Source organism: Camelus dromedarius, chromosome 10, assembly GCF_036321535.1.
Source record: "Camelus dromedarius isolate mCamDro1 chromosome 10, mCamDro1.pat, whole genome shotgun sequence".
NCBI lineage: Eukaryota > Metazoa > Chordata > Mammalia > Artiodactyla > Camelidae > Camelus > Camelus dromedarius.
Genome location: NC_087445.1, coordinates 18,559,440 through 18,572,797, shown reverse-complemented (window position 1 = coordinate 18,572,797; position 13,358 = coordinate 18,559,440). Strand labels below are relative to the sequence as shown.

Below are 13,358 nucleotides of genomic sequence, written 5' to 3'. Positions count from 1 at the left end.
CACAGGGGAATTTCTTGGGAGTTCGAGAACACAATTGCATAACCGAATTGAAAATAAAACACTCCTCCTCTTCTATGAAAAGGAAGCTATTCTCCCAACCCTTGTGTCATCCAGCTGGGAAGGGTGTCTGCCTTCCCTTAATTCCATCTGGCAAATTCCAAACTTTGTGATTCCTCTGATCCTCCTGAAGATCCCTGCATCTGGCAATCCCAACCAAACCCCTCCTCTCAGCCAAGTCCTTAGATCTGACCTCATGTCCTCCAAGCCCAGCTGTCCATGTTTTCTTAACCTCCTAGGTGCTCAGGACATTTCCCTCCATTACTTGTGGTCATCCCATGGCCATCTAAGACCTGGTTAACACAGCACATGGTTCCAGCGCTGAGTTCTTAAATTCCTTGACAGTGGACTGCTATTCTTTTTGCATTTCACTCTCACACCTGTTCTTGAACCTGCCCAACACCGTTGACAAGTCTGGTGTGACCAGTCTGGCATCAGTCTCCAGGGTGCTGCTACAAATAGGTCTCACTGAACGGCACCTACCCACACACCGTCTAGGTCTCACAGACCTCTGTGCTGGCAGAGGCCTCCATAGGTATCGAGGGATGAAGCTGACTGATCAAATCTAGATTCTTTTACTCTAAAATATATCTTCAAACCCCAAGTTTCTATGAATCCTACTGCAGTTGAACAATTGAAATGGAAGCTTTTTGATGGTTTCTATATATGTTTTCAAATCACTGAGTTGTAACCATTTTTCATTATGTGCAGCCTTCTGATGCCTTAATTTTGGGGAAGATAAAGAATGTTGATTGCGTCCTCCTTGCAAGGTAAGGTATTCCAAGCTTTTTCAATGTTAACTACCAAGGAGAATCTAAATTTAACTTAAATTTTGGAAAGAGTAATGATGCTGGTATGAGTTATTAATGTGTTGGAGCCAGACTGTCTGAGTTATCTTTATTTATCACTTATGGTTTTGGGGTAAGTTTATTGACTTTGGAGATTGAAGATCTTGTCCATCCCCCCCTCAGGTTGGGAAAGTGGAAAGTGTTTAGAACAATCCCATGAGCAATACGATCATTTGACTAAAATTTAAGCTCTGCTTTCAGTTTTAGCTACAAGAGGAAATGTTTTCTTCTGTTCTTTTTTGTCTTTCATCTTCTAATTAACAAGATCAAGAAAAACTGCTTCATTCATGACCCCTTGTGTAGTAACACTTCTAGACTTGTGGGGAGTGGGTTTCAGGTCCCTGAAGTGGGTTCCCGGGGGTGTCTGCACCCTTCCTTGACAAGTCTCATCCTGTTCCATGAAGAAAGGAGGCAAGCTGTTTCATCACAGTTAGAAATTAGTCAAGACTGCCTGTATTAGATTTCTATTGCTGCATAACAAATGACCACAAATTTAGCATCTTAAAACAGAATACATTATCTCAGTTTCCTAGTGACTGAAGTGTGGGCTGAGTCCTCTTCAGGGTCACAAAAGGTATATTTAACAGCTTATTTGCATCTGGGGCCCATGTCCTCGTTCCAGCTCACGCGTAGTTGGCAGAACTTGGTTCCTCAGGGTTGAAGGATTGAGACCTTCAGCTCTTAGAGGCTGTCTATGTCCCCTGCTGTGTGGCCATCCTCATGGGCAGTTCACAAGATAGCAGCTTGCTCTCCAAGGTCAGCAGGAGGGTCTCCAGTGCATGCTGGCAGGTGGGGCCTGACCGTGGGAGTGACTCCCAGCACTTTCCCTGTATGACCTCAGGCAGCTTCAGGCATCCATAGGGGGCTTGTAACATATCCCCCACGGAAAAGCAGGGACTGCGGGCATTCATGGGACCTCCCCCCTCTGAGAGGTCATCTATGAACTTGGGGTAAAAATCCTGATATGCTATGCTTATCTCCAGTTATGTACAGATTATTTTGGTATTTTTAATAATTCTGTTGGCGGTCATTTGGTGATATAATTCAAAATATAAGGATGGGGTGATACAAGGGATAGCGAATAACAACCTTAAGGAGCAGGTTTTTATTATCCATTTTACAGGTGAAAAAAAATCGGGCTGAGAGAGCTGAGTGACTTTGATGAGGTCACACAGCTAGTAAGTGGCAGAGCCAGGATTTGAACCCAGGCAGTTTTACTTCAGACCCCAAACTTTTAATCAGCATTGTACAGTATGATTTTTGTCTATTCAGCTACTTCCTTGAAAGCCTGCTTCTGCATCATCACATGTGAAGACCACTGGACTCTTGCCACTTAGCCTTTCTGTGGTAGAACATTACCTGTGATGTTTGTAGTTTCTCAAACAGCTGAGGATAATTTTAACTCTTTGTGAAGTATTGCTTATAAGTAATAAGTATACCCTCTAATGTGTGAATTTTAAAAATTTTAGAATTTGTGTTCCCTTTACTGGCTGTTTACTGGCATTGTGGGTGGTGTGGGGGAGAGAGAGGGTGTTGTGGAGGGGGGTGTTAAATACTCAGTTTTTTGTCCAACAACTTGAACTACTCTCATGGCAAGTCCAGTTTTAGGTACCAGCAAGGAAGACAGACGCTAGTAGGAAAGGTGGACACTGAGAAGGAAATACAAAGTTTGAGTGGCCGATAGGTGCCAGAAATAAAAATAAGGTCAGAGGATAGTGACGTGATACAGATGCAGTGGTCACGGAAAACACCTCCGTGAGGAGGCGACACGGGAGCCAAGCCTGAGCAGGAGTGAGTGCAGCAGGCCAGTGAGCTTGAGCAGGGGTGGGAAGGGACGTTGCCATTTGTAGGCTGGGCCCAGGTGACATGAGGACCATGGTAAGGTGTTCAGGTTGTATGTGAAGTGTGACAGGAAATAAATCACTGGTGGCTGTATCAGTCTGCTAGGGCTGCCATAACAAAGTACCACAGATTTGTTTCCTCACAGTCCTGGAGACAGAGGTCCAGGACCAAGGGGTCACCAGGGTTGGTTCCTTCTGAGTGCGGGAGGGAAGGATCTGTTCCAGGCCCCTCTCTGGCTTGTAGATGGCCGTCCTCCCCCTTTGTACATTCTTCCCTGTGTGTCTGTGTCCAGATCTCCTCTTACAAGGACACCATTCATGCTGGATTAGGACCCACCCTAATAACCTTATTTTAACTTAATTACCTCATCAAATAACCTTATTTACCTTAATTACCTGTCCCCAAAGACAGTCACATTTGGGTGTACTGGGGCTAGGATTTCAACATATGCACGTGGCGAGGACATACGTTTCAGCCCCTCACAGCAGTGATGCATAAGGTGATCTGTTCTTGGACAATACCTGCTGATGTCAACATAAACAACTGGGAAATGTAGTATTTTAAATGTTTCATTAACTTATTTGGGTGGTCAGGCAAAAAAGAATAGGGAGATTAAACTGGAAACTTGAGTTTCTGTTTCCATTTTGTGTGCTCCTTCATTGGCACCTCTTGTTTGCTGTGTTATGGCTTATGTGAGCCCTGATGCCTCAGATCCTGGGGTGTTTAGTGGCCCACAGGATGGACATGGCAGGTCTTCCTGGAGAGTGAATCTGAGTGAGCTACTGCCCACTGCTGACAGGAGAACAGAAGATGGGCTGTAAAGTGAGCCTGCACTTTAAAACCAAATCGTTTACACTTAACGTAGGCTGCTTGTTGCCCGGCCTGTCCTCATTCTCCCTCTGCCAAAGAAAGCACTTTGGTGGAAAGGGCTGGAAGGCACTGCTGTAAGTAAGTTTTCTTTTCCAACAGTATTAAAATGCCCTGCTCACTCCTCTACTGTGTTTACTCTCCTTCTTTAGGCATGGGAGGCAGCATACCATCATGCCTTCAAAAGTCAACTATCAGGCGAACATCTGGGCCCTGAAGGAGGAGGGCTGTACACACGTCATAGTGACCACAGCCTGTGGTTCCCTGAGGGAAGAGATCCAGCCTGGCGATATTGTCATTATCGACCAGTTCATCGACAGGTAGGCTGCCATCTAGGATGCTTCAGGGTCTTGTAAGATCATTCCCAGCTCAAAGGGACAATGTGTGGGGACTTGGCGCAGAGGAGGAACAGGCCCACAGACATGTTTTACTGTAGGAGTTTTTAAATATATACAAAATAAAATCATCATCATGAACTCTGGTTCTTAATTCATGGCACCTACATTTATCAGTTTGTAACTTTAAAAGATATGAACTCTTTAAAAAAAACAAATTACTTAATATTTCCTAGAATTGGATGCCTAAGCAGTGTTCTCTTTTTCCCTACTGTCTCACAGACTTTTTTTTAATAATTGGTTTGTTCAGATGAGGGTCCAGGGGAGGTCCATGCATTAATAAGCTTTTTTGTCCAGAGGTTTTCACCCCTTCCCCCCCCGCTTTTTTCTCCTATGGAGTTTCCCCACATGCTGGATTTTACTGATTGCATCCTTAAGTGTCATTTAGTGTCTTCCTCTATCCCCTGTGTTTACTGTAAACCAGCGCTTAACTCTGGAGGCCTGATCAAAATCAGGTTTGAATTCTTGGCAAGAACCTTTCTGCATCATTCAAGAGGCACGTAATGTCTGGTTGTCTGTCCTGTCGTTTCATGTTGTTACTATCAATAGTTGGTTCAGGAGCTAGGGATTTTTTGTTACTTAAATTGCGCAAGGAATATATAATGTTCCTTTACTAAAATATTTAACAATAATGGACTGCTAAGATCTTGGGCTCTCTCTGCATTTAGAAGTAGCTGAACAATCACAAGAGAGTGAGAGGCCTCCTAAGGTCCCATCTGTATGCTGTGCCTCCTCCATCCCTGGAGGAGGTACCTTCCTCCTGGGGTGCTCTGGATGGAGACAGCGACTACACTCTGCTACCTGAGGCAGAGTGGTGGGGAGAAGGACCACAGGGAGTAAACTACTTGGTGGCTCCCACCAAACTCCCACATCCAGTCACCCAGACCATCGCCTTAGTCCATCGTGTTCTTCCCTCTGTTAGCTCTGAGCTCACTGTTCTCCACGCCTCTCCTACCTCTTCTGTTATGGAAGGAAGGTTTATTCAGTCCTGTTCTGTGTGTCTTCTGCCTTTCAGGGGTTTATTATAATCTAGTCCATCAGAACCACTCTTGATTGTTTCCTGATGAATTGAAGCTGTTAGCTTGAACCAAGCCCACTGTGTAAGTTAGAAATGGTTGTATATCAGTCATTTCTTGTGGTTCAATCTAATAAATAATAAGCATCAACTAAAATCATTACATGCCCCTCATCATTTTTCCATACCTGACTCTAATATATATATATGTTTTCATCTTCCCCTCAAGAATGTAAATCATGTGAGGGCAAGGACGCCATCTGTCCTGCATGCCACTTTATCCCCAACACCCACAACACTACCTGGCCCGTGGCTGCTCAATCAGTATTTTTTGAGTGATTGAATGAACATGATCCTTCAAAGGGTCTTGTAAGATCATTCCCAGCTCAAAGGGACAATGTGTGGGGACTTGGCACAGAGGAGGAACAGGCCCACAGACATGTTTTACTGTAGGAGTTTTTAAATATATACAAAATAAAATCATCATCATGAACTCTCAAGTTCTTAATTCACGGCACCTACATTTATCAGTTTGTAACTTTAAAAGATATGAACTCTTTAAAAAAAACAAATTATTTAATATTTCCTAGAATTGGATGCCTAAGCAGTGTTCTCTTTTTCCCTACTGTCTCACAGACTTTTTTTTAATAATTGGTTTGTTCAGATGAGGGTCCAGGGGAGGTCCATGCATTAATAAGCTTTTTTGTCCAGAGGTTTTCACCCCTTCCCCCCCCGCTTTTTTCTCCTATGGAGTTTCCCCACATGCTGGATTTTACTGATTGCATCCTTAAGTGTCATTTAGTGTCTTTAGTGATGTTAGATAAGATAGTAAAGCTAATTTTACCTATTTCTTTTTTACTTTTTGACATAGCTGCTAGAAAATTTAAAATTGTATGTATGACGTGCATTATAATCGCTGTTGGCGAACATCTTCTAAGTGGTACTGCTGCTGGTTGCGCTACATGCTTTCTGTTAACCAGGCTTGAGCATGTACATGATTCACCGTGAGTATGTTTGAATGTCTTAAAGGAGAGGAGAATCACAACTTTCTCCTTGTCAGAAATGCCCTGTGTGTGGTGTACTGATAGCACTTTTTATTTTGACAGAGTAAATCTTGGTGTGTTGAGACGTGTACCTCTATCCCCAGTTAGTCCTGTGGTCGGGCAGGAATGGTGAGCTGGAGGCTGTGCTGTCTGTAGCCTGAGTACCCAGAGCCTCAGCCCGTTTGATAGAATTGCAACATTCTGCAGGGCTGGCTCTGGCTAGTGGACTAAACCTGTGGGCACGAGAGCGTTGGATTAGAAGGTTTTATCTTGGCTCTGTTTGGCCTCAGGAAGATCACTTTACCTATGTGGCCTTTGGTCCTGTCTTCAAGATTATGGGTTGAACTCCATCACTTAAGCTCTTTTTCTTTGTACTATCCATGGATTCTTCTCCAGGGACTGATCTGGAAACACATATTTGCCTACTGCTGTAACTTTGCCAGTCCATCATCTTAGAAAAAAAAAGTCCTCATCCTAAAGTAGTCTTCCAAGGCCAGAGAGATTGTTTTAATCTCCCTAACATACATTTGTAATAAAAAATCAAAATGGAATAGTATGGCTATTCTTATTTAACAGATGGCAGACCTAAAGCATCTTGCTTTCTCTGCCCTCGATGCCCAGAATAGGGGAAAAACACCCACCTGGCCTATCAACCATGCCATGCAAACCTTAGAGGTCACTGAGATTTAAGAGTGACAGGTAGCTCTGAGTTTTATGGGTGTTTTTAAAATCATAGATTTCTATACTCTAAAGAGGAAAAATGCCCTTAAAGGAGTCTTGACAGTCTGGAAGCTTTTTTAAGAATATAAGATCACTCTCTTCTGAAAATCATTTGGTTTGCTCATACTACAGTCCAGCCTGTGAAAACTTGAAATCCTAGGCATGTGAAAAGGGAATCCTTGGGTGTGACTGACCTGGAGAAATCAGGACAGCAGACAGGTGGGGAAGGGAGTGGTTACGAGTATTTTGGGGTGTGGTCAGTCCTTGCATCTGTTTCTCAGACATGCAAGGAAATAACCTTCACTAATACTCAAAGTGAAAATAATCTCTCATTTGTGATTAGGGCAGCTGTAGAAAGGAAAATGTATGTGGATCTCAAACTTAAATGCCTAAAGAACATGTTGTCTTGTTATTTTCCTGTGTGTGTTGCACAATGACAAGCTTCCTAACTCTTGTCCTGGGCCCCATGGGCAATGTTCTTCACAAAACAAACCTGACTTGCTCATTGGATTCTGCTGTTATGTCCCTTTCTGGTAATGGAAGCACCTCTCTCCTTTGAGCCCAGCAGGATCAGTGATAGGTGTTTGATGAGGCTGGATCCTCCTGCCTGTGGCTCGGTGAGAGCCCCATATAAGACTATCCAAATTCTGACACAAGACTTAGAGAAATTTAGAGGCATGGCTGTGCATTTACTTGGCTTTGTTTTGTTTCTGCTTTTCAGCCTTGAGGCTGAAGGCATAACCATCCCTCGCATCCCACACCTAACCCACTTCTAAAGCCTGACTTTAACGATGCACTATAAAGTGGAGTGTAGAACTGATCTGAAATGAGATTTTTGCCGTTAGACTAAGCAAGACTGTTTCCCACTGGCTGCTTTTTTCAAAACATGAGGCATTCTGTTGTCTCTTCCTGTTTTCCTTCTGTTACACATACCCTCCACTGTCGACCCAGTTGCTGTTAGATGCTCCTACAAATCCATGTGTCTGTGAGGGGGGAGCTGGTTATATGGCCTCTCTTTCACCCCAAACTACTAACTGTCCATGGTCCATGCCATGGAAGATGCACATGGGCAGGGGGTTCCAGCAGTTTCCACACATGACCATTCTCTTCACCATCAATCCTGATTATCATCATTGAAGGGAATTCAGTTCACCGTATTTACTATTCATGTACTAAAGAACAGTTAGATCTGTAAAGTGTTTGGAAAGATGCCCATGTTACATTAAGTTAAAAAAAAAACAAAAGATGCAGACCAGAACTATCTCAAGGTGAGGCTAGATAACATATCCCTAAGGACAAGGATAAGACTGTTTCATTTTAATAGTGGCCTATATCAGGAATGTTTAAGGGTTGTTTTTTTTTAACAATGAGAAAAATACGACCAAAAACTTAAAATTAAAAAAAAGCAGAATGTAATTCCTAATGCCAGTTGTTTTCTGCAAAATGCTGTCAACACGTTGGCCTGAGGCCCCCGGTTAGGTTCTGCTTGAAGAGTGTGGTAGAAGCAGCCCCAGCTTGGAAGTGAGGACATCTAAAATTGTTCCCTGGCTCTGCCACCAAATTCCTGTGTCACTTAGTGTCCTCATCTGCCTAATGAGGGTGTTGGACTGATAGAGTTCTGATGTCCGCCCTATTTTCTCGCTAGAATCGAGAGAGGGTGGGGGTCGGGTGAGCTCTGGCTGGTGATGCATGCTTAATCATCAGGAAAGTCCCACTCTAACCACCGCAGTAAGGGATTATGTCAGTCTGTTTCCCTCTTCCAAAGACACAGCCCTGCCTTGGGCTTCCCCCACCGTGTCACGGCACCAAGTTCTTACCCACCCTTGGAAGGACAGGCCCGGGAGGTTGAGCTGTGTGGATTCGTATCAATAGAAATGGAGGTTTATGATAAAGAATTGTACAGGAAGCTCCTTCTCTCGTTCCTGTCAGGACTGTTCTCTCACAGCTTCCTGCCCATATCCATAGCTCTTGGTTGAGAATGTTGCCTCTTTACAAGAAAACAGATGCTGTTAGGATAAACTTACCATCTTCCTGCCCCTTCCCTTTCCCCAGCTACTTGCATCCGTCCCTGTTCTTTTGTTGTCATCTTGCTGCCTATAGCGTCCTTGAAGTAGGGGCAGCTACTCCCTGTGTGAGGTTAACTCTTCTTGTGTTCACTCTGCAATCTAATCCTATTAATCTCCTCACCTTATATCCTTACTGTAATTAAAAAATGCTTATAAGCTCCCAGTGTTTGAGTTCCTACCAGGTGCCACAAGTCAGTTAACCCTATTTACTGCATATAAGGATAGTTTCCCCAGCTTATAGTCGAAGGAACTTAAGCTCAAGAATACTGGTCATTTGCTAGTAAGTGGGACCTGTAGGGTTTGAATTTGGGTTCATTTCCAAAGCCTATGACCTCAACCACTCCTGATACATGGACATACAGCTTCCACCCTCCCCTCAGAGATGCATTTTGCTCCTAGATCAGGACAAGGTCCCAAAGATAGCTCACACTTTGTAATTCAAGATTAAATTATCCCCCTTGGTTGTCTTCTAGCCCCACACCTTCCCTAGCCTCGAGCTCCCTCTTCTCCACTTGGAAAGTTGCTAAGTTGGTAGTATCACACTGCCATCTACCCAGTGATCTGCGATCGTTGCTGTGGATCTGTCACCCCTACATCTAGTCTCCAAGTCATGCCCATATGTGCCTTGAATCCACCCCATCATCTCTCAACACTGCCCTTATCTGGGTTAGTTCTTAAAATGTTTACTTCTCCCATCTTGACACCCCTCAAAGCTGGTTTCCATACTACTCACTGAAAATATAACAGAAAGGAAGACACAGTTACAAGAGTGCTGGAAACACAAGCCCAAATATCTGCTACCCTCTGAAAATGCCTGCCCCGGAATCTGTAACTGAGCGGTGATGAGCACCAGCTCATATGCAGACTTCTGAGTTAGAGGCACAGTCTGGGGAGAAGGGGTGTCTCTGCAGGAGACCTCAGCTCCTCAGCTCTTCCTGTAATTTGATGTAATATTTTTCCTTTTTCCCTTTTGTCTTTGATGGTGATTTTTGATGTGTATTTAAAACTGTCTTGTCCCCTTTGTGGTGGTTTCTTCCATTGCTTTTGTGCTTTGCATCCATATTCAGTTCCATCTCCCCAGAGAAATGTTAGTGTTTATTATCTGGTCACCTCTGGTCTTTTGAATGTAAAGTCGAGTTATTTCTGGATAATTCTGAAGGGAAAGAAAATACTGAGTTCTTCCCACCTGTGAGATGGTATTAGGCCCTGGATAATTAACATGCACATTCCTATTGCTGGTAAAGATGGTTAGAACCCTAATAAAAGGCAACCTGACCCATAACTGAAGTTTAAAATATTCATTCCTTTCCAACCAGCCTTCCCCTTTTGCAGTTTGCAATCGTAAGAATAAACACACTAAATGGTGCATTTTTCTAGACACACGTGCCAGGGTGTGTGCATTCGTTTCCTGAGTGCACAGCCTAAGGCAGTGGTCAAACAACCGTCCTGTGGGATGGCATGAAGCTGTAAATAAGGATTTGTTAATGTTAATACGTTGATACTCTATGGTGGAAACAAAGCTGCTAGTCTTTACTGTTCTGGTACTGCTAATTATCACTGCACTAGGAGGCCTCCCTTACATACCTTATTATCCCCTTTTACAGATGATAAAACTGAGGCCCACACAGATTGTTAGTCACTACTTGTGTGAGAGCTGGGATTTTACCCTTGTACTACTGCTCCATTTAGCAAGACCTCATGAAAAATGGAAAACAAGAGGGTAAAACTATGTTACCTATTTATTGAGCAGTTTTGCTTCGTTAGCATATAAGCATGAATTTTTTTCTCTTCCTTTCCTTCAGCATCAGTTAGGGGCACTCATTAGATAAACTGTTTGGATAGCTTTGAAGTGATGTGGGTAGAATCATTTCCCCAAAACCATGCTCCTTATGAGTGGCCGTTTGGCTCCGCTTTGCCAGTAAATTAAGTGCCTTCTGTTTCTGCGTGCTGAGGCTTGTGGACATGTGCCGTGCTCTAAAACCACCTTGGAGGTATGAGGCTTCTGCTGTGAGACAGGTGTTTTCCCTCATCTGGTTTGCGATTCAGAGGAAAAATACTAATAGATGGCTGTTGCTGGCCCGATTTAAGAGTCTTGATCCAGAAAGAACCAACCGGTTAGTCTTTGGGCTTTCTTCCTCTGCTGTGTCTGAAAGTGCCCAGTGTTCTCTCCTTGACTGTCTTGAACTCATTTCTCTTGCCAGTGCACAGAATAACTTTGTCAGCTTCACTCTTCATGGATAGTTTGTACCCTAACTTTTCTCAGCACATATCGCTGTTTTGGGAGTACCGCTGATTTGAGCCCCATGCACGTGTCACACTCTGAGGCTGGCAGACAGAAAGTACAGAAGTAGATATTCCATGGATGGTAGTTACTAGGGCCGAGCATTTACTCACACGTTCTCATTTAGTCTTCACGTTCACAGTGTAAGTTAGGTGGTATAAGACTGATACAGTCTGAGGTGCAGGGAGGTCAGAGTGACTTTCCCAGAGGCACAGATAGCAAGTGAGTGGTGAAGCCAGCAGATAAGGCAGTTCCTGAAGTCTGTCTCCAATGGGTGTCCCAGCCTATGGGTGCTGAAATTAGCAGTCCCCTTGCCTTGCTAGGAGGGTTCACTGAGTGAAACACGAGTTGGGTACAGACTTTTGCATCAGATCCCTTGTTAAATCATGTGAGCACGTATATTAGCTTCCTATTGCTGCTGTAACAAATTACCACAAACTAAGTGCCTTAAGCAGCACAAATGTATTATCTAATTCTGCAGGTTAGGAGTCTAACATGGATGTCACTGGGCCATAATCGAGGTGTCAGCAGGGCTGCATTCCCTTCTGGAGACGCTTTCCTTGCTCTTTGCTCCCTGCATTCCTTGGCTTGTGGGCCCCTTCCATCTTCAAAGCCGGCAGTGGCAGGTTGAGTCCTTTGCATCACTCTGACACTGACTCTTCTGCCTCCCTCTTCCACATGTCAGGGATCCCGGGGTGACACTGGGCCCACCTGGGGCCAGATGAATCCAGAATAGTCAAAGTCCATCCAGTTAACAACCTTAATTCCATCTGCCATGTAAAGTCACATATTCATAGGTTCTGGGCATTGTGATGTGGATACTCGGTTGGATACCCGCCACTGTGTGCCATTTTCACAGCTTGGTGGGACAGAGGCCACCACCCCTACACGCTCTCGTCCTTGGGTCTAGGTTGCTTCCGGGAGGTGTGTGATCCTTCTCATTCTTCTTGGTCCCAAGCTGGAACACAGATCCAGCCAGTTGGGCGTTGTCTAAGGCTAATTCTGTCCTACAGTCCAGGAATTCAGTTCTCTTTTGATGGAAGAAAAAACAGATTCCATTAAGGGCCCCTTTTTCCTCAGGGAAAGGTGCTCACCTGGGCACTGCTGCAGATCTCAAGAAAACCTGCAGGTGTTTTCTGCTGATCTGCTCCATATGCTTGTTTCTGCTGCACCTCCATCCATCTGTAATGTGACTTGAATACTGTGCGGGATGCTGGCTCTGTTCCCACGGTGGTCCTCAGGGCAACAGGAGCAGCAGCACATTACAACAGTTATCTATCCCCAGATGCACACATTTGATAAACTAAATGGAGGTGCTATTGCATCAGTCTATTGGGATGAGGATGGTTTTTGCGGCCCTGTTTTCATATTTAAACAAGGTGTAAGTGTGGACGTTGCTAATAACCTTATGAATGAAGAACTCGGGTAAGTTAAGTAATTTGCTTAAGATGACACAAAAAATCGGTAAGATTCAGATCCAGGTACAAAACAGCATTTCCTATATTCTCTCCAAATCCCTTAGAAAACTCCACATGAGGGTGAACTGCTATTCTCTTTATAGAAGAGCTCTTTTGACTGGAAATTGGGAGCGAACAGGCAGGAATCCCCGTCAATGCAGCCTCAATCAGGTAACGGTCCTGTGGAACGTTCCTGGCAAGTTTATTCCTGGCTTCTTGCTGAGTTGTAGAGGCTTTCACTTCTCTGATAAAAACCCTCAGAGGAAGGATAGGAGATCTTAAAATTACACTTATTTTCATTTTGGACTTTCCCTTGGGTGGTATCCCTCATCACTTCACCTGCGATGGTAAATCCCTTTGCTCTTGGTCTGAATTTCATGCAGCATAATCATGCTTCATCATTTTATTGCTGTATAGGAGTATATATAATGATTTAAGATTAGATCATTACTTTTCCTTGAACATGCTGATATTTGAGTTAGTTGTGCAAAGCACCACAGAGGCAGACAGGCTGTAGGAAGAGGTGTTTCTCACCAGCCCCTCCCCAGATCTTAATGGTATAACCCTGAAACCATTAGAAATACTGGTATGACAGTCCCCAATTCTTCCTCGGGGCTATTACCCCTCCTACAAGGTTGGGTGCTCTGAGGCCCCATTCTCAGCTACAGCTTCTCGGTGCTGACTCCCAATTCTGTCTCTAGCCCAGACCTCACTTCTGAGCTGCTGTGGGATATCTGGACATCGTAACTCACTTAATCCTCATAACA

At 44.1% G+C, this 13,358-nt stretch overlaps 1 protein-coding gene and 1 long non-coding RNA gene across 2 annotated transcripts in view; one reads left to right on the top strand and one right to left on the bottom strand.

The window, feature by feature from the left end:
- LOC116152598 (uncharacterized) overlaps positions 1 to 13,358 on the bottom strand; it is a 111,271-nt gene that overhangs the window by 34,801 nt on the left and 63,112 nt on the right. The window lies entirely within an intron of this gene.
- The window catches only part of MTAP (methylthioadenosine phosphorylase), a 33,759-nt gene that overhangs the window by 9,317 nt on the left and 11,084 nt on the right, over positions 1 to 13,358 (top strand). The window contains exons 3-4 of the mRNA XM_031449621.2: positions 769 to 827; positions 3,767 to 3,934. Of these exons, the coding sequence (XP_031305481.1) occupies positions 769 to 827; positions 3,767 to 3,934 (227 nt within the window). The remainder of the gene's footprint in view (positions 1 to 768; positions 828 to 3,766; positions 3,935 to 13,358) is intronic.